Source organism: Strix uralensis, chromosome 8 (genome assembly GCF_047716275.1).
Source record: "Strix uralensis isolate ZFMK-TIS-50842 chromosome 8, bStrUra1, whole genome shotgun sequence".
Lineage (NCBI taxonomy): Eukaryota > Metazoa > Chordata > Aves > Strigiformes > Strigidae > Strix > Strix uralensis.
The window spans coordinates 34,053,909-34,075,500 of NC_133979.1; the positions used below are offsets into that span (position 1 = coordinate 34,053,909).

A 21,592-nucleotide genomic window follows, 5' to 3' on the forward strand; every position below is an offset into this window, starting at 1 on the left:
GAATATTCCTGTTGATAAGGTCATTCCTTGCAGAATGTAAGATAGGGATTTTTTTTTTTTCTCCTGGATTAAATCCAGCTTAATTAAGTTTATTGTGGGAGCATGTTTGATTTCCCCTGACTCACCAAGTCTTGCCTCCTGTTACAGGAGGTTACTGTAACATGGAGTTCTCCAGGAGGTGCTGGGCAGCTGTATGTAGAGGACTGGCCTGATTATTTCACCACTTCTGTCTTCCTCGCTTTTGGCCACTGAAGTAGCCTTCAGCACTAGATAAGGTGTAAATTTACTTTGCTCAAGACTTCTGCAATGTTTCCAGAGTTTCAGCCCTGCTAGGGTGTTTTATAGCACTCTCCCTCCACTGAAAGGAAATCTTAATTACTCTGTGTCACCTGTAGTTTCAGTAATTGCTTGCAGGCTGACAGGTCATCTTTCAAAAAGAGATTCACAATCTTTTCATCTGTTACGTCCTCTTTAGGAGGAAGTCAAATGTGGTTTCCCAATTTTAAAATCTCCTGTCCAGCTATTTATGCTGTGTCAACTTCCTTGCCAGACTTCACCCCAGAGCATCCTCCAAAAATGTGGCACAGAGGTCGAACTTTTTGCTTTTCTACTCAAAATCCTTCCTTCTACCCATGGTCTCTTAGCAAGGCATGGGGAGAACAGTCATTGCATGTCAGCAAAGCATATAGTTTTTCATTTGTGATGAAAATGGAGTTGATGGGTGCTCTACACAAAGTAAGAGGTAAACCTTGTTTCTTGTGTGGGAAGACCTAAATTAAGAAATAACATTACAGTGATTTTCCAGGATGCAAGGCAGAATCATGTAGAAACAGATTATTTGTTATTTCTGTTATACATCACAGGATCAATCTGTAACCAAATAAAATTCTGTAATCTGATTTGATAAAAATGGATGGTGACATTCATACCAAAAGCCTGAGTCAATACTTAGCTTATTCTGTACCCCTTACTCTTATCATATTAGATTGAGCATTAATGACTCCACCGGTGAGTCGCGCTTATTCACTTCTTTTTTTTAATTGTCCATGTCTTTGATTTTTAAGAAGAATTGTCCACCTTGATATAAACAATCTCCCTTTTATGATCTTACAATCCTGAGGTGTATTCTGCATGGTGAGGATGCATACTGTGTTGGGCTTTACTCATTTTCAGAGCTTTTGTGCTTAGTGAGACTAACTATGGAGTAAACTCATACTCAGCATGAAATGGGAAAATCTCATCATTCTTCTTGTCCTTTTTCTTCAACATATCCTGTAAAACTGAATTATCTGTAGGAATTTACTGGATCAACACTGAGAGTGAAAACGTTCCAGTAATCATCTCTGTGTGTGTGCAACTTCTTTTTGTGGAAATTGCTCTGTTATTGTTTGTCTGTAGAGACAGTAATCCGTTATCTGTTTCAGTCTGTCACCTCAAGGGAGAATGAGCTAAGACCACAGAAGAGTTTTGATTTAAACAGCGATCCACCTATCCACTAATAGCTTGTTACTTTTGATGTCTGAAACTCTGCCTGACAGTTAAATGCTCTTGGGCTGACAAAAGTAGAGTTTACTTTTGAGTGAAAGTAAGATTTAGGAACTTAGCAGAAAGCTGTGTCTGTATTACATGACCAAGCTAAACTGTGGCCTGTTCAAGAGGCTGTGTTTGCTACGGGCTTTGAGAAACGTCCAGGTTTACAAATTGTCCATAAAAGAGCAAGAAATACATCGTTAATCGGTCTGGGCAGTTTAGTTAATTCTGGTGATACTGTAAGAACTGGCAGAATTTATGCTCTGAGGCACTGCCTGTGAGGTGCTTTGCTAGTCCTTCGGGAAGGAATGCTATCAGCCCTGGGAACAGTTCACAGACGATGCGATACCACCAGAACTCAGGGAAACAAAACAATACATATTAATAATATTAAAGTGTCCTTGAAGATCTGCTTAGAGGCGCTACTTCCCCTGCAATCTGTCAAGGGTTGACCTGCCACCAGCTTCAACTCGAGTTCAGTTCTTTGTACGTGCTTGTGATTACAGTCCTTAATTAGTTGATGATTTTTCCATTAGGCTTTGTGGGATGGACAGTGTACAGTGACAGTGTTAAGTGAGATAATTTTGGGATCACTGCTCTATTTATTGCAGATGTTTGAAGTAAACATTCTTCAAGACTTTCTTTGCAGCTCCTGATGAGCATAATAGACAGCTTCTGTATTTTGGCTCCGCTGCCACACTGAGATTGTAGATGTAGAAATATATTGGTGTGCTTAACCCAAGCTCCATTTATAGTGTAGTGCAAGCTTGCAAAGGGTGTGGTGTAATTATATTAGGGTCAAGTAACTCTGATTTGAATTAAATCCACTGTAAAGGACAGAAGTATTCAAGTCACTTAAACATAGATGTCTGCTACCAGTTAAGATGTCCTGCTGTCTTCTGGATACCTGTCCATCCGCCAGCCCCAGGGTGCCTCAGGTACACTGTCATGTCTGAAATGGCACTGGATGCCTGTCTTTGAGTATCTGTCTCTGTTTATCACTTTCTGAAGGGCTGTGGTTAAGATGGCAAACCAAGAGCTGCAATTTGGAGTAATACTATCATGACTAGGGCTGGCATCTGGCATGTTGTTAGGTGGTGCTGTATGGAAAACCAGGAGATTAGGTTTTGCTTGTCACATCAGGGTCAACTTGCTCCCTGGCTCATTTCTCCCTATTCAGAGACTATGCCTGTATATACTTAGCTTGCAATTTTTGCCTGTGTGTTTGTGATACGGTTAATTACGTGATTGCATATTTGTCTGTCTGCATGATGCTTGCCTCATTCAACATGGAGGACAGATGGTGCTTGGGGATTCATTATGGCTCTGTAGTCAAAGAGACTGTTGTTTGCAGGATCACAAATGTGTTTCTTCCAGATGTTGAAATAAATGAGGCAGGGGGTTATAGGAAAAGCGAGAATGATCTCATGTCTAAGCCAGTCGACCATTTGAGTGATGATCTGGAGAACTGGAACTCTGCCTCTAGGATGCTAGACAAATAACTTGAACAAGGCTTCTCATCCTAGGCCTAACCTATTTCCTTATTTCTGCAGGTAGACCAGTATCCTCAGCCTGACTTTGTGTATCTTCTCAAAATGAGCATGGTAACTTGTTGGTAGCTGAATGTGCAGTTAGGGGAAATAGTGTATTTTCTGTTTTATGACTTACAAATTTCCTCTCCATTACAGTGGTTGGATAGCCCTCACTGTTCCCTTTTCTTGATTGCCTTTGAAGTTTGCAACAGTTCCTCGAAAACTGATATGACAGGTCTTGTTTACCAGGTTCTCCAGTGTCCTACTTTTATTTTACCTTGGGTCCTACTTAACTTGACTATAACAAACCAGCTATACAATATGCCTATAAACACAGTGTTACTTCCCACCCATCTGCCTGTTTATGCCACTGCTGAATTTGGCTGATAGAATTTTAATAAAAATAAGTCTTTGCAATTATTGCTGCAGTAGGAGAAGCAATGGTGGATTTGTGTGTTAGAGATTTCCCTTTAAGTCTGAAAAGCTACTTGCTTTCTGTGATAAAGATGGCTTGTTCCTGTTGCCCTGGCATTGAGCTGCCTTGAATGAAAACTATGAACTGAATGTATGTTAAAGTCTTTTTTTTATTCAGACTTCCTTAAATAAAAATAAAAAAAACCCCAACAGAATAATTTCTAGCCTCAAGCTATTGTTAGGACTGACAGGATTAAAGAAGAGATATCGTAATATTCTAGTGATCATAACGAAACAAAATTTTTGTGGAAATGCCTGCACATAATTGCTTGAGAGCAACGGTTTTGGGAGTGACATAAATCATCATTCTTTAGGGCTTATTCTGCTCTTTCAAGATTGAGTACTAGGAATTGTGGCCTTGGGACCAAGCCCCATTTGGTGTGTTTTTCCTTTTCACTCTGAAGCTTCTGCTTCAGGTCTGACCGTGGTCCAGCTGAATCTGAGAACTGATCCTGTCCAGCAGTTTCCATGGTTTTTTACAGATACAGAAAGGAATATCCATTTTAGTATATTTTACTTTGATGGTTGGAAACAGTTCTGAAGTGTCAAGCCTCTGGTGGCCCTTGATTTCAGTAGAAATTTCACAGAGTGTTCAGAAAACAGTGGCCTATGAAGAACCTGTTTAAATCCTGCCAGCTGGTTTGCAATTTGCCCATCAAAGCCTCTTGTGAATCTCTAGACAACTGGGGTGGCCAGGGAGGTTATACACAGCTTCAGTTGGAATTCCCTTCCCAGGTTTACAGAGGGCACTATTGCTGCTCGTTTAGTGTTAAATGAGCAGCTGCCAAATGAACTCCTGTGCTGTTGCTGTGGATTAGATGCTGGAATTTGTTTTTGCTATTTCCTTAGGTGCAGTTAGGTGTGACTTTGGGGAATCTGCTGTTTGTTGAGAAAGCTTTCAAAGTGAAAGTGGTATGAAAAGCTGCGTCAAAATGGCTAAACAGACCCTTACTACAAAGGGTTGAGTTGTCTGGTGCAAGTTGTTGACTGTTGTGTTAGTGCTGTCCAACTGGCTTTTCAGTTGTAAAATTCATGTCCCTTGGTGGTGAGTGCAGGACATGTCCTTGTACAGAGAGGGGGATACAAAGGTGAACTTCACAGAATCCCAGAATCATCTCGGTTGGAAAAGCCCTTGAAGCTCCTCCAGTCCAACCATGAACCTCACCCTGACCGTTCCCAACTCCACCAGATCCCTCAGTGCTGGGTCAACCCGACTCTTCAACCCCTCCAGGGATGGGGACTCCCCCCCTGCCCTGGGCAGCCCATTCCAACGCCCAACAACCCCTTCTGCACAGAAATCCTTCCTAAGAGCCAGTCTGACCCTGCCCTGGCGCAGCTTGAGGCCATTCCCTCTTGTCCTGGCGCTTGTTCCTTGGCTCAAGAGACTCATCCCCCCTCTCTGCACCCTCCTCTCAGGGAGTTGTAGAGGGCAATGAGGTCTCCCCTCAGCCTCCTCTTCTCCAGACTAAACCCCCCCAGTTCCCTCAGCCGCTCCCCATCAGACCTGTGCTCCAGACCCTGCACCAGCTCCGTTGCCCTTCTCTGGACACGCTCGAGTCATTCAGTGTCCTTCATCTCTGTCCTGTCCTGACCACGCGAGCATCTCGATGTAGAAGCAAAGCATGGGAACCAAGAATTTGTCACTGCAATAAAAAAGCTATTAACTAAGCACTGATTTTTTTTTTTTTTTTTAAACTAGGATTGTAATGCATGGGAGCATATACGTTTGAATGTACATAATGGTTGAATGTAATTGCTCTATTCTTTTGTTTCTCTGTAGAGCTGCTAGAAACACTTGGATGACTGGAATTCAAGATCTTTGTTTCGTGCTCTAACCCTGAGATAGAGGATATAAGCACAAGAAATTTCCCTAGTTCAGGCAAGTAAACATCTATACTTCCATAGTTTATATGAAATTAAGTTCTTGGTAAACAAATTGTGAAAACCCTCTTAAAGTGGTGGAACTAATTTGCTCTGTTACAAAATATAGTTTAAAAGGAACATAAGAATTTTAATTATTTTCTCTTTAATAGTTAAAGGATCTGTCATACTGAACTCTACTTTGAAACACTGGGAAGCCTCTTCTGCGTAGAATTGAAATAGACATTTGACAGTTGTCTTGAATAAAAAGGCCAAAATGTCCGTCATAGATCCTTATCAACACATTGTGGTAAGTAACTTTGAATCCTCTATGTAGACTGTCTTGTATAATATATACTGTCTCATATAATGTGTCCTACTAGAAGTTACTCTAAATAAGGACAGAGTTATCATTAATTCCTTAAAGAAATAGTGAGTGTGGTGAGAGGAAACGTCTTCAGAAATTTATTTGAATGAAATTTGAAAGATACAAGTTAGCTTTTCAAAAACGTGTCAAGGCTTTGAGTAGTTGCTCATGTGTAAATCAAAATGGAATATGGGCTCCTGATAACCTCACGGGTACGTTATCGTAGGGTATCGTTCCAAAGGACTTGCCTGTTCAAAATGTTTGATCAAAGTGCCTGTAGTTGACTGTTTCATAAAGGTTTTCCGCACACTGATTTGTCAAACTGAACTGTAGTCTATGAAAGTAGTATCATGTGTCTCCTTAGAGAACAATTCTCCCTTAGAGTACAATTGTTCTTGTACAATTCTAGTTACGGAATAACTCTTTTCCCTTTTCATCAGTATGGATAGCAGGATAAATGGGCAAATTTGGATATTTAGATCTTAAACTAGTGTGTATCAGTGATGTTAATTCAAAGAGAATCTTCAAAATATAGCCTGCAAACTGTAAATATCAGTGAAATGATCTGTGCCACTCAACAATGCACTACTGCCAAAAGTTCCTGCTCCTTTTTTCCCACTTTATTCCTGTGATTCTGCTGCATTCCTTGTACCAGCTATCAGACGCACGTGACTGGAGCGAGCCAACTGACCTTGCTGAATTGGCAGAAAAACGGTTCAGTGCAAAAGATTAGTTCTCTGCTGTCTGAGCTGGTCCAAGGGAAGGGTACAACCATGAGAGCACAAGCTGTATAAATAGAGAAGCAGGGGCAAGGGAAGGAGGAGAAGGGAAATGGGAGAAAAACTGCCCTTTGGATGGCAAGCCAGTGGAGCGGCTTAGCAGCTTGTTGACGCTGGCTTTCAGCTGTGATATTCATACATATCTTTGCTTGAGTGACTTTCCAAAGTAAACACTGAAATTGCAATTCCTACTCAAACTGTAACCTTGAAACAAGCTGGGTGTGTTCATATCAAGCACTTTCTGTAACAGTCCCAGAATTTCACGGTGTACGCAAAGATAGTTACCATACACTTGTCATAATGTTGAACTTTTACATGGCTAAAAATACAGCAGATGCTTCCTTGAAATGATCTCTTATCAATTATGTGGTTTCTACCCCACGCAGTCACATCCTTTACATGAATTTGCAGCCAGCAGATGTCAAACTTGTGTTTTACTCACTCTGTAGTTCTGTGAACGCTGCAGTAAAGCCAAGTTTCGGGTTGATGTCTGTATTTAACAGTGTTAAAAAACCATGCTAACTTGCTCCTTTCTGCATCAGTGCCCTCTCCTGGATGGAATGCTTGATGTGATCTGTACCTTTTGGGAGAGGTCTCTGAGGCACTGAGTAATACTTCATTGAAACATTTGCATAAAAGATTGGTTTTGATACCAATATATGTATACATAATGGTCAAAACGGAGCCTTAGAAGTATACCTAGTTACAATCCTCTGGCAGTGCTGAACTGCTGCTGTGGGAGTATTGCTAATGCAGGAGGGAACACTGTTAATGCAAGAGCTGATCCTATAATTTCTTGAAAAGTGAATGGAAATCTTTCAGGTTTCTTAATTTGAAAAATGAAATCGCATGGGACATTTTACTAAAACTTAGAACAGTCAAGGGCAGCAGGCTTATATCAATTAAAAAATCTTGATTTTTTAAGGGCATTTGGCATTAAAAGACTCAAAAAAATATCTGTATTTTCTAAAAGTCCTTCTGTTAATGATTATGTGTTTTCTGATCTCTTTATTTTTTTTCATCATTTTATGAAAGACTTAGTGGAATAAAATAAGGCATTCACAAAGTTACTGCAGGTACAGACAGAACTGACTACCAAAAATGCTTTTGGATTCAGAGAATAAAGAATTATGATGTGTAATACCTCTTAAGTTACATTGATATGGGGGATAAACATTGTAACGAGGAGAAAAATCACTTCAGGATAAAATTTGTATATGTGTGTGCACAAATGTTTGTCTTAATTGTAATACCCCATGAAAGAAGAGCGTTAGACTTTATGAAAATCTGTTACTTAAGAAAACAGGCAAACATTTTCATTTGTCCAGCCCAATCGTCAGCTCAAGTGTCCTTAATTTTAAGGAAGTAAAAATAATAAATACTTACTACATAATCTATCTATACTAGAGCTTCCTGATTGGTATTTCGTCTGCAGGCGTATCTCCTGATTAAATTACATTTTGTGACTCAGCATTCTGGGATATGAAAAATATTATAGTCAATGCATGCAAATCCCTTGCTTTCTCAGTAAGTGCAGAAAGTTCACAGGTAAAACCCGATTGTGTTACAGGAGATCTTAGCATGTTGTTCTGTCTTGGGAAGGTAATGGTGTTTATGTCCATACAAATGCAGTGATATGTAAAATAGAAGAAATAGATAATTAGGAAAATGTTACTGGGAGGAAAAAAGGCAGTTGAAGGCGGGAGAGGAACAGAGGAGGCGTGAGGAGGAGTTAGAAGAGATGGAGAACAGGAGATGCTGAGCCATGGCTGTGCAGGATACTTGGAAAACCTCATGGATTGAACCAGTAGAGAGTGAATACTGTCCACAGGAGTTTCTGTAATTCAGGAAACCCATGTTCAGAGAGGGCATGTTGAAAACTTTTTTTTTCTCCTTTCTTCTCTAAATTTATGGAGAAAGAGGAAGTGAAATGAAACACATATATAAAGCTAGGTCACTTTGGATGACAGGACTTAGGTTTTTGAGTTAATTGTGAGCTACTGAAATTTTTAACCTGGCTTAGATTTTTTTAAAGGTATGCAGGTGTTGCTCCACTCAGTGTTGCAACATTTAAGTGATTTATATGCCATCGTCTATTTTTCAGAATTGAGGAGTTGGCAATGTACAGATTTTTATCAAGACTTAAGGTGAACATAAGGCACTTTAGAAAATGCAGCTTAGTCATCTAAACTAGCAAGGGCTGGATTTATAAAGGTATTCAAAGTCAATACATTTCTTGCGGTGTCTTCAGGGGGCATCTAACTTCTTTAGAACTCAGTCTTCCCAAAAACTAACCAAAAAAAGCTTCTGAAATTTGTGCTAGCTGTTAATATGGACGTTTAGGCCTTCTAATACCCTTAGAAACTGGATCCTAAATGGAAAATTGCCTTAATTTCTGATTGCTCTTAAGTTGCATGAAAAACATTTATTTTGGGGTAAGAAAAGATCTAGACTTTTGAGCTTCCTGTGTATCTCTGTGTATTTTTTTTTTTTTTATTAAGAGGGACATTGTTTATTTTAGTAGTTGCAAATTTCTTCCAGGCATGTGATTATGGCTAAATACTAATAACTATAATTATAAGCCTCAGTGTGTTATTTTGGGTGAGGCGTGGGGAAAGAAGATAATGTTTTTCTGTTTTGCCAGACCTCTGTGTACTCGCATTCATTTCAGAGGATACCGGATCTTAAACCAAACTTAACTTTCTTGGTAGAACAACAGCTGGAATGGCGAGGTTTGCTGCTTAAGTCACTTAAAAGCAGTTCTCATGATAGATTAGCAAAACAGTTATGGACTTAAGAGAAAGTGGTGATGATCTCTGTACTGCTGTAATGAGACTACACCAGTAAGTGGTGGTTTGGCCTTGTTTTGATGGTAGGCATTTTATTTAGGCATATGAGTTTCATGAGTATGACGAGGTGATGCAAGAGAATTACTTTACAGAAGCGCTTTTTGTCAGTGAGCGTCTTGCATTATCTCCATTTTACAGTCAGGACTCTGGGGCACCGGACTTGCACACGAGTTCCACATAGCAGCTGAGAACTAAATCCAGCATGCCCTTGTAACTTAATTGTAACTCCATCCTCCTCTTTGTTGCTAAACGTTCAGTGATCTCAGATTTGTGGTGTCTAGTGAGGACAGGCTCTTTCTTAACAGCTAAGAATAAGGAGAAGGGTGGTGCGTTTGTACGTTGGGCTGCTGCTCTTAATTATAAGGTTGTATATGACAAAGGAACTACTTGAGTCTGTGTGAGCAAACTCTGAGCAGCATTGTGAAACCCACACTTGGGCTATCTGACATGCGTGTGAAGGTGGCACACACTGATAAAACAGCTTTGAGCACTTTCAAGAAGCAAGCTGAAAACAAGAAACAGTGAGAGCCATTGTTTTCTGGAGATTCACAGCTTGTAAAAATTCTTGAAGCAGGGTAAACGACAGAGCTGGGGGAACTTTATGTAGCTGTGTTCACAGTAGTACCGGTTGTTCCCAGATAGCCACTAAAATCCCTGTTTACCCTGCTGTGATGGAAGACTCTCGACTTTTTTTTGCCATGTGGCAGAGGCAGAAGTTTGTTCAGGGAGAAGTCCCATCCTCCTTCCCAGCCATCTGTTCAGTCTTGGAAGCTGTGGTGCAAAAGGTGATAGATGTCACAAAATCGTTGGTGTGTCTTCATGTCAGCACAAGGCAGGCTGTTAAATAGGTGTTGCTTCTTAACAACTTTTAATTCTCACATCTAAACCCCTTCTGTTGTGTTTGATACTTTGGAAGTGAGTTAACGGGCCCGCTTGGGAGAATCAGTTAGAGTCTGGATTCCATTTTTACTGTGGTTGGTGAACCACTTGCTGTGCAATGACGATTTCAGTATACCACTTATAAGGTAATAGTTTACATTGCCACGGTTTTCCCCCTGCCTGATTGCTTGTTCTTTGAACCAGACAACTCCTACAGCTTACAGGGGAAAAATTACAGAGTTGAAATTTACTGCTGGGCAGACTGTCATGAAGTGAGCCTCCAGCAGTTGTCACAACATGTGGGTGATCATAGCCTTAATAAAGATGCAACAATTCAGTGTCTGGGTCAGCCAGTGTCTGCAGTGAAGTCGTGCTCTCGGTATCACTGTGGGCATTTTCTCCTGGATGCTTTGCCATGGTGATGTGTCTATGCCTTTGAAGACCTCTAGACTACAGACTTGTGGAGGAGTTTGTGTTGGTATCATTCGTGTTGTTTTTTTAATGCATCCCTGACTCAACTGTTACTTAGGCATTCACAAGCCACTTTTGCTGTCTTTAGAAGACTGGTTTTGGCTTTTTTCTTTTTTTTTTTTTTTTTGAGAAAATGATATATAACCTATAAGACACTGTCTTTTAATTTTTTTTTTGTTGTTTATCTGTATTAGAGGGCTCCAATTTAGTTCTAGTCTTTGGGCATAAGCATATTGTAGATGTGAAATAATGAGGCTTGGCTGAAACAACCAGTTCTGAAGTAGCTATGAGAACCACCTGAAGGCCCTTATAAAGTCTGGCAGTTGAAGCAGCAGTAACTTAAATGGAGGCATGTGTCACTTAAAAACTAAGCCACGTATGGGTTGAAGGGTTTTGTTGGCTTATCTGTTTGTTCCTTTAAAAGTATTCAAAAAAAAAAAAAAAGGGGAAGTAACCAGATGAAAACATAGCAAGAGAGCACCAGGCACAGCCTGAATAAGGGTGTCTGATGTCTCATATCAAGGGTATTGTCTATCATTTTAAATAAACTTCATTGAATTTCCTGATTCTGGTACTTCCCCCTTTTTCTTTTGAGTGGAATATGTTGTAAGACCTTTAATATTTAGTTAGATGTTTTGGTCCCAATGACCAGTATGCAGTGTTTATTTTAATGTATTTCACAAAGTTAATGAGTGGTTAGGAAAAGATAGAAAATATCCCTGTATCAATTTTAGAAATGGAAGCCTGAGGTAGCGGTGTACCACTGTATATGCCAGGCCCTGAGGTCCTGTGGGAGGTATGCTTCTGATACAGTGCTGTAAAAAGCACTTTTACAGAGCTGTAAAAGCCAGGCAGCTTGGACCTGATGCTCTTTGTGGAGGCAGAGCTCAGGCATGAGGGGGTCCCCTCCTGGTGCCCCAGTTTCTGTGGCAGGAGAGCAAGCTGGTGCCCTCCAGGTTGTACCGGCATGTGAGTCAACATCTAGGCACTGTCGGTAGCCGGGCAGCTTGAGTGTCTTAAGACTGGCTTTCAGATAGCAGTGCTGAGAGGCAGTTGTGTGAGATCTGATCCTGGCTCTAACACATAAAACTCGCCCACAAGCTCTGTGCTGTGTCCCTGTAAAGGCCGATGTTGTGTGCCTTGCAGCATGCAGTGGTGATTCTCATAATGGTATTTAGTAGGTTGGTCAGACTCACAGCTATGTAGGTAAAGTAACAATAGATGTGAGTTACTGACCTCTTTTCATTAAAGTTTTTACTTTTGTTTCTTAATTTCATGTCTCTTTTAACTTCTCCAGTTGTTCAGGACAGACCTGCTCTTAGAAAGCCATCTCCTGCTGTGTGCTTGGACTTTGCAGGAAACAGGAAGCTCCAGAAACTGCATGAAATCTTCTTGTGAATGTTTTAACAGCTTGCTCTTCCCCTTACCTCCATTGTCTTAAGTTCACTTGCACTTTGAATATTGATGTGTACTGAAAAGGTATATTCCACGCCTTGCTAACTATATCCCTTGCGTGTGCAGTATGCATATATCTGTTCCAGAACATATACTTTGAAATAATTGCACCCATTCTTTTTACTGGGGGAAGGTAATTACAAAGACAAGCACACTGTAAAATAGCCCCCTTTTTATTTTTTTTTTTTTTTCTTACCGTACCAAGTTGTCCCTGACTGACTAAATGCCTTAAAGCAGGTTCTGTAGAGAGGAGGAGTGTTATTCATTGAGATTAGTAGGTGTGGCTGCAGGAAAATCAAGCAACCCCAGTAGATGGTCTGACCTTTCAGTAAAGCTACAGGGTGCAGTTCAGCTTTAAGATGCTCTATCCAGTATGAGTTTCACTTACGTTTTGACTGGGTGATTTCTCTCTCTCAGTTTTTGGACAAAATGAAACCTATTTTGATAAGTGTTTTTTGTTTCTGGAGCTTAATCACCTCTAACTCTCTGACTTCCAGGTGGAACACCAATATTCACACATATTCACAGTGACAGTAAGGAAAGCCACAAATGTCACAAAAGGAGCGATTGGTGACATGCGTGAGTATTTCTCTTTCTATTTTGTCTCTCTCTTACAGGAGACTGTTGCTGTAGGCAGGGGGAGACGACACATCAAGCTTGTCATGCATTAAATGATTGTTAGTGGGTTGGTTGTTTTTGGTTTTTTTTGTCTTACTTGTTAAAGCTCGGGCAACATACCCATTTCATTGCTCACTCTACCTCAGAAAGCAGATTTGCTGCTCCTTCTTTCCATTGATTCAGAAAAGCTGAGTGAGTTGTAAACAATTTGCCTACAAGCAAACAACACCTACACTTAGTTTTTCGGCTCAGTCGGAAGTGCTGTTCTGAGTATAGTGAAACTGGCAATTGCTGTATCTTCAAAAGGCTGTGGTTTGGTGGTGGGAACACATAAAAAAGAAAGAAGCCCAGAGCTCTGCTGCGTCAATGCGGTAAAAAGAAAAAAGGAAAAAAAAAAAATCCAAACCGTACAAGCAGATCTCATGGTGGAGAGCTATATAAGACACCAACACTTCTTCCCCTTTCTGTTGGGCTGCTGAGCCTCCGGGCTTACTAGCTGAACAGGAAACCACTAGGGAGAATGACCCATGAAAACTCTTGTCTGCTCTTAGGGGAGGGAAGAGGGAGATAATAATATATTAGCTGAATCTGTAAAAAGAATATTCCCGCTTCCTTGATGATGACTGTTTTGGTGTCAGGTTGTCTCTTCCTTTCCCTGGTGCTTCATGCAGAGCCTTGCCTAGCCCAAGACTTGCAGGCTGGGGCTGGGAGGATGAGTGTGGTGCCTTGCTCCTGCTCTCTCATCAGGCTCGTTTGACGTGCAATTGTTTCTCTCCCAGCATGTTCCTGGAAACTGCTTTCAGGTCAAACTACAGCAGCTGCTCTGACACACAGCTTTGCTTCAGTCAGTTAACAGGGGGTTTTTCATAATTAGTGTCTACTGTTGATAATAACTTGGGGGTAAGCAGGAGGGACAGTGGGAAGGGGAATGTTGAAGAGCCCCAAGTATGAGGGGAGAGAGGGGAGCCCTGACAGAAGGGGAGAAGACAGAATTGGGAATCTATTTAGCATCTACTGTGGGGTGAAGGAAAGGAGCACACAGAGAAGATGCTGTGGGGTGTTATCCTGGTGGCCTCTGACAGGGCCTTTATCTAACAAGACCTTGGGAGAAGTGCTGTTAAGAGTAGAACTGTAGTAACAGTAAGAGTAGAACTGTAGTAGTAGTGTGTAAGATGGGTTAAATGGAAAGACACATGTTCTCAGACACAGAGCTCTCTATCATGAGACAGTGTGGGGAACATGGGAAGGGAAGAAAGGGGATTGAAATGGGGACCCCATGGTATGATATTAAAGGGAGTGTGGAAAGGGTGAAGAAAGCCAAAAGACCATGGCATTATTTCTCCCCTCCCAGGACAAGTATGGTCCTGTAGTATAAATTCCAAATACTATCAATGTAATTGGATTTTTGATTTAATTGGGTATATGGATTTTTTTATATTATTATATAATTGGATAATTGGATTTTTTTTTCAGAAAAAACTCTTTATCAAATCATCAAAACCAAAAAGCTACTCAGGAAGAACTTTTTATTTTGATAAAACCTGCTCAACTATGCTCAAGGGCCACGGAAACCTGCTTGGTTTCCTGTCTGAGGCAGCTAGGAGTGCTCCATAGCCTGAGGCACCTGCAGTCTGGGGCATCTCTGAGTGAGTTTCGCAGTTCCTGGGGCTTGTTCTTGGAGTCCTGGCGATGCCCTCAGAGTGAAAAAAACAGATTACTGCTTCTGGTTTTGTTTTGTGAAAATGAAAAATATTTTTATTTCCCATGTATATACAAAGCTTGGTGTGTAGGAGCTTAGAAGCTATTTGATCAAATCTGTAATCATGTTAATTATTTAAGAAAGATGCATGAAGCTGTGAGTGGTGAAGGGTCTTTACAGTTGATCGTGCCAGCCTATATATATATATGTATTTTCTTTTTCATTTGATTTGACAAAACTGTAACTTGTTGAAGGAATTTCTGAACTTTTACATTGGGTTTCTGATCTCAAGGGTAGGATTCGCTACCAGGGAGGGTGGCTGTGATACGTAATATGAGATGCCTTGGTTGGGGGGGTACCTGAGTGTTGCTTTCCCATGATGGACACTACCAAGCTGTTGACTCTTCTGGTGGGTTTCTCTTAATTTATTCTGTTGTTGTTGCTTCAATTTGTGTAGATGGTGACTTCTGTGTGGGCAAGAGAGGTAACTTTACATTGTGGTGGTGATGGAAGTCCTGGGGAACAGGAAAGACTTTGTATAATGTTTTGCTTTTTTTTTTTCCATATCAGTCTTTCCAAGACTTTCTGGAATAGCTGTGAAAGATCTGACTAAATCTAAATTTATTAAATATGTGGAAGTGCTTATAATTTTGCTGTTTGTGTGATATTTTTCATCTCAAGGATTTGAGGTCTACTTCTGCTCAAGGAGCTTTAGATGAGAGGTCTAGTGTGCATGGTGCCCCAAGTCTGTGGGTGGGCATGGAGGGCCTGACTTCTCTGGCAGAGTTATCCACACTTCTGTCTTCTCAAGCCTAGGCTGCAGAGATATGCAGTATTTTAAGCAGGTTTTTCAAGATTTCTTGAGCTCTTCATTAATGAAGAGCGTAAACGGTTGTGTCATCCTTAAAACTAGGTAGTAGGTGCCCACTACACTGTAACTTCCGCAGGCAATGTGTTTCCTTGAGCGAACAGTTCACACACACAGCACTGCTGATTCAAGACATATTTTTAGTCTCCTGGCTGATCTGGGTGGCTGGAACAACAGAGCAAGCTGGAGCTAGGATAGCTTCCAGCCCTCTCTTTTTATTTTATTTGGCTGAGATTTTCCATTGTCTCTGTAAGCTTTAAAACTTTGTCAGATCACTCTACAAAAGACAAGCAATCAAATCTGAATCTGGGTCATACCAGGATCTGAGTATCTAAGGTGCAGTAGCTGCTTTTGTTTCTCACTGATAAAGCGCATCAAAATAAACAGAAGTGGCAATAATCACATCACAGAAATCTTCCATACAAATGCTTTTCGTTTATGAAGGAAGTTAGTCTATTTACACCAGTTTGTCATTCTGTGACTGTGCGTGTGGCGATGATAAATGAGAATTACTGTGAGAACACATGACCCAGGATGTTTGGGAGGGGAGAAGAAAAAAATGTTTCGTGAGCAGACTCCCTCTTTCGCAGGAGTTCATTCAAGTCTCTTCTTATTTCAGGTACCTGCCCATTTACTGTTGCCTTCGTGTAGGAGTACTTCCTTTACTGATTTCACGTGTTTTAGTTCTATGGTGTCCCTTTCAAGGTGACTCTCACACTCTAGATACTATCCTCTCAACATCCAATCAATGCAGCTCTATCTTTACAAAAGATTTAAATTCTATTTTAGTGACTGCTGCTCTAATAGCTGTGCTCAGCCGCTATGAGATGAGCAAGTGCAGCAGATGTGTGGTGGGTTGACCTTGGCTGGCTGCCAGGTGCCCACCAAGCTGCTCTATCACTCCCCTCCATCAACAGGATCAGGAGAGAAAATACAATGAAAAGCTTGCATGGGTCAAGATGGGGACAGGGAGATCACTTACCTAGTACTGTCACAGGCAAAACTGACTCAATTTGAGGAAATTAACTTATTGCCAATTAACTGTAGAAGAGTATGATAGTTAGAAATAAAACTAAAACCACCTTCCACCGTACACCTCCCTCTTCCCAGGCTCAGCTTCGCACCTGACGTCCCCCCAAGCAATTCAGGGGGATGGGGAGGGGGTGTTGCAGTCAGTTCATAATGTGTTGTCTCTGCCACTCCTCCTTCTTCACACTTTTTCCCTGCTCCACCATGTGATCCCTCCCACACATAAAGTCCTTCATGACCTTCTCCAAGGTGGGTCCCTCCCATGGACTGCAGTCCTTCAAGAACTGCTCCAGCATGGGCCCTTTCCATAGGGTATAGTCCTTCAGGAACATTCTGCCCCAGCATGGGTCCCCCACGGGCCACAGTTCCTGCTAGAAAATCTGCTCCTGCGTGGGCTCTACACGGGCTGCAGCTTCCTTCAGGACTCACCTACCTGCTCCAGTGTGGGATCCTCCACAGGCTGCCGTGTGGATCTCTGCTCCGCCGTGGTCCTCCACAGGCTGCAGGGGACAGCCTGCGTCGCTATGGGGGGATCTCTGCTCTGGCACCTGGAACACCTCCTCCCCCTCCTTCCTCACTGATTATGTCTACATAGTTGCTTCTCTCACGTTTTCTCCTTCCTCTCTCACAGCTACTGTGCCGTGTTTTTTACGCTTGCTTAGGTATGTTATCATAGAGGTACCACCAGTGCTGCTGATGGGCTTGGCCTTGGCTAGCAGGTGGTCCAGCTTGGAGCCAGCTAAAACTGGCTCTTTCTGACATGGGGCATCTCCTGGTACCATCCCTGCAGCCCCCCTACTCCCCCTGCTGCCCAAAACCTGCCACATAAACCCAATACAAGGAATATCTCAAAATCCGCATGTTTTTGGTGAGGATTTAATTATCTTAACTGCTTAGTTTTCTGCTGGTTGCAGGGGTCAATAAACCTTGTAAAATCGTTTCTCTGACTGGAGATTTTGGAAAAGACTTTTCCTACAGTCTAGTGAATACATATGTATTGGATATTTAGTTTTGAATCTACTCCAGATACCACACCATACAGTTAAGCCTTTTGCTTACTTCCATGGCAGTACAAGAAGTTGTAGAAAAAGACCAGAATTACAAACTGCAGCATCCTGGAAGAGAAATGCTTGTAAACCGTGGTTCTTCTTTCCATTGAATCTCTCTCTGGAATTTCACGGGGCTTACTGGAAAACTGGGCCAAAGGAAGCATTGTAAAATTTGAATTACATTTTGAAGATCTGTTTTTAAGTACGCTGGCTTTCAAAACAGTTGGTAGCATCCTCAAAGGAAACCAGTTGTATGACTCTACTCTTGATCACTAATCTTGCTTAATCCTGTTTTGGATTTGCAGCTTTTATTTGCTTCATCTACTTTTGATGCTATGATAATAAACAGTGTAATATTGGGCATTTTAAGGAAAAAGTATTTTCTTTAAACAATTTTATTTTTAAGTTTGGATAGCTCGTGGCACTGGTAACTCAACTTCTATCTCCATTTCTGTCCACCTAGTTGGAATTAAGAATGCATTCCACTGTAGTTAGGCTGCTCAGATAAACAAGTTAAAGTAGGGAGAGCAGTCTGGTCAACAGAGCTCTACCCTGGTTGCAAAACTTGCTAACAGGGTGATGGAAAGCAGCTCTTGCGGGTGGCTCTTGGCACGGTTGGCCCATGCTACTGCAACCAGCAAGTCAAGGAGACGGTCTTCTGCTGGGGCAGCATTGCTGGCGTGCTTCCTGGAGGCCTCCTGCTTCTCCCAAGGAAGCGAGGAGCTGTGGCATTGCGTGGGGTGAGCACCCACCTTTCCCTACCTGCAGTGCCAGCCCGGCCCTGGCTGAAGGATCTGCTTCAGCAGTTGGAGGGAAGGAGGAGGTGATGTCCAGTGCCGTTTCAATCACCGTTTCTCTCTCATAGGCCTGTGCCCTGGGGTTGTGTTCACTATGAGCCATAGCTCTTGGTGTTGAAGTTGGCTTATTTAAAGCCAGAGTCACAGCACTCTAATGCAGTTTAGGCATACATGTGCAGTGTTTTAAACCTGAGCTAGCTGAAAGGGAAGGAATTGGAGATGTGCCCTGTTTGTATTAGAGCAGGGACACAACAGTTTGTGTTACAGCAGCTCATTCAGGATTAATCCAGCTGTTCTCTGTATCACAGCTGGCCAATCTTGCACTGTGACTTAGCTGCAGCGTGCTTGATTTAACTGTTGAAGTGTCATCAGATAATGTTCTTCCTGCAAGGCCCTGAAGCAGGACCTGATTTTTGCAAGGGAGCTTCAAGAGGAAAACAAGCCAAGCTCCTCCTCTGGAAAAAGTAGGTCAGAGTTGACCAATCTTCCAAGTCCTACAGGCTGCACATGCAGATCTTCCTGTGGCCAGGAGCTGTACACCTAGCAGCGCAAACCAGAGGAGGAGTGCTGGAAGTATCTCATGGGAAGGAGATGTTCCCATTTAGACCCATGCTGCTCCAGTCTATGCTAGGGTGGCCTGGATGGGCAACCGAGTCCTGGGATGACCAAGCTCCGTGGGCTTGAGCAGCCCCTTTTGATTTGACTCTTCCTGACAGCGCTTGCACCATCCCTGCTGTTGGTCATGCCCTGTAGTGGTCTGTGCTCCATCACCAACTGTAGGTAGCTCACCCTGGATCTAGAGCCATAGACTGGTACTGAAATATGTATCTTTGGAAGATGTGTATCTTCAAAAATTAACAATACTAGTAACAACTGCTCATGAAATGTCTCCTGCAGATCTCAGTCTGAGACAACTGTAGATTAGCTTTCAGTTTCCTTGACACATGCAATAGTTTTGCCCTGTTGTAGGTTTAACCAGAAGCAGAGCTGGGAGGTGAAAGTCATGTTGGAAGCAGGCTCATGTGTTCCCCAGTGAAACTGATCCAGAAAATACAGCTCTTTCCAGTTGCAGAAATGCCTTTTCCATGAGAACCAAATTCTGTCTCTGAATACTTGCCTTGTCGTTATTGAGGCAGGGACTGTTTCTGTAAAATGTTAGTGAAAACTTGTTTTGGTCATAGAGGAAGGCTCTCCCATTACTTTGTTACACTGTAAGGAGAACATCAAAGCTGTCATGCTGGCTTAGGCCAAGGATCCATTTTGCTGATACTCTAGTTGGAGGACCTACTTGCCTCTCTGCTTGAGGCCCTTGCCACGCTGTGGCCAACTGCAGCCCCAGAGGGAAGGAGCTTGACGGTGACTGGAAACTGTTTCTGTTTCATGTGCTGTCATATCTCCAGGCAGAACTTCGTGGTGGGGCTGTCCTCCAGGGAGTTGTGGACACCACTGTTTCTCCAGTTTGAGCCTTTTACTCCCTCCATTTAGGAGGGGTTGCCCTCCTTTTATTCCATTTGTCCTCTGTAATAATTTGATTTCTTTCTGCTTTCTTTTCTTTTCCCTCCCATCCTCCTTGCCAGGGAGGGCTTTGAAGTTGTGTTAGGGTTGGGCTAATGCCTGATCCTAGGGGAGAATCAGGAAGAACATCAGTCATAGTCAGATACAAAGGAAAAATATGAACAGGGTAAGCATGTGATATTTTCCTGTGATCCTCTCCAAGCACGCAGCTGTCTTCAGTAAGGGACTCCCTGAGCTTGATGTGCTTCTGATGTAATTAGTAGCCCTCAGAGTTTCTCTTGCATAAACTTCACTGGTTTTCCTTGAATCCACAGAAGTCTTCTTATCCACAGCTCCTTTGATAAGGAGTTCTGCAGGTTGCTGTCTACTGCATGAAGACTTTTAATTTGTTTTGAATTAAAGTGTTATTTGAAGCATCCTTTGGTTACTGCCTTGCATTTTGCAGCATGCTGACTGCCCTGCATACCAGCCTGTATCAAAGTTCTTACAAATAAATAAATGTGTTCATTTATGTATTTTTGACTCAACGTGTTCTGAAAGGGAGGAAAAAAAATCATCCCCTTCCTCACATCCATCAATCACTACAGAAAAGAACACTTGTAAAGTCTCTCACTAAAAACTATGCTCTATCAAAGCATCTGGCCAACAGTGTTACAGGACAGTGGAAACGCAGGGAATGTCTGCGTAATGCTAGGCTGTGCCAGGCTTAGTTGGGCAGATTAATTTACGTGTACAGTCATCCCTTTCCCTTTATGGACCTGTTAACATTGATGTGCATACGCTGTTCTGACTAAGTGCTTCGCAATCCATTCTTCAGCCCTGTAAATGAAATGCCTGTAATAACCCGACTGAGCAGCGAGGTTGGGACAGAAACAATTCACAGGTGTCACTTTATTTTTGAGTTTCTTGTAACTGCTTGCAGTAGCCATGATGATGGTTTTACTAAGATGCGATGTTTAGCCAGCCTGAGCCTATACTGAGCAACGGTTCTGCCCAGTTAGGACAACTCCAGGTTTTTAAAACGTTCCTGACAATTGTCTGAATTAAAAAGTCAGGGGAAGAACCTCTTCTCACTTGAAGGCCTGGAGGCTGCACTTCAGCAATACTGTAAATCAAGCTCTAGAGCTGCTGGTAGAGGATCAAAACCTCTAAAGCCTCATGATACCAAACACAGATCCAGTGTAAACTTGTTCTGCGGATTCAGAAAATGTTGCCAGTTTAAGTTTGTATTAGCAGAGTTTATGCCAGACTAGGATTAACCTATACTCCATCAACTAACATGAATCTGGAATAAAAGTCATATTGTGGGTTTTGAGTAATTTACCAAGAATGTGATGATATGCCTAAACCTCCTCTAGACCAAATTATCACTGCCCAGATCTGGCATTACCGTGGACCCGCAGTCACAGCTGAACTAGGCAGCCACGCTGCCTGTTCCTTCTCTCCTGCTTGTGTCTCTGTTGGTGGAGTGAGACGTTTCACAAGTTTAACACTGAAAAAGCTCTTAAGAACTAGGCATTGAAATTAATTTTAAAAAATCCCAACCCCCTTAGATTCTGGCACACTACTGGAAAACACAGATTTTTCTCTGCACTATTGCAAGCTGATGTTTTAGTCACTTTTCACTGCTGGCTGTCTGCAGAGGGAACTGTACACAGAACCTAGAGAAGAGTATATTTTTTTGGTCTTCTTCAAATTTGCTTTGAACCTATGAAGGGTTCAACTAATCTGTTTGAGTCTTTTTTTTCCCTTTCAAGGCTGGATGAGTGAAACCACTAGTGGTGTCCCACCCCAGTAAACTGTAGCCTGTGCTGGGAGTTA

The 21,592-nt window shown here is 42.0% G+C and overlaps 1 protein-coding gene across 2 annotated transcripts in view; it reads left to right on the forward strand.

The window, feature by feature from the left end:
* The window catches only part of PLA2G4A (phospholipase A2 group IVA), an 86,380-nt gene that overhangs the window by 11,950 nt on the left and 52,838 nt on the right, over positions 1–21,592 (forward strand). For both annotated transcript variants that reach the window (XM_074877141.1, XM_074877142.1), the window contains exons 2-4: positions 5,317–5,415; positions 5,570–5,706; positions 12,694–12,775. In XM_074877141.1, the coding sequence (XP_074733242.1) occupies positions 5,674–5,706; positions 12,694–12,775 (115 nt within the window). In that variant the 5' untranslated portion in view covers positions 5,317–5,415; positions 5,570–5,673. The remainder of the gene's footprint in view (positions 1–5,316; positions 5,416–5,569; positions 5,707–12,693; positions 12,776–21,592) is intronic.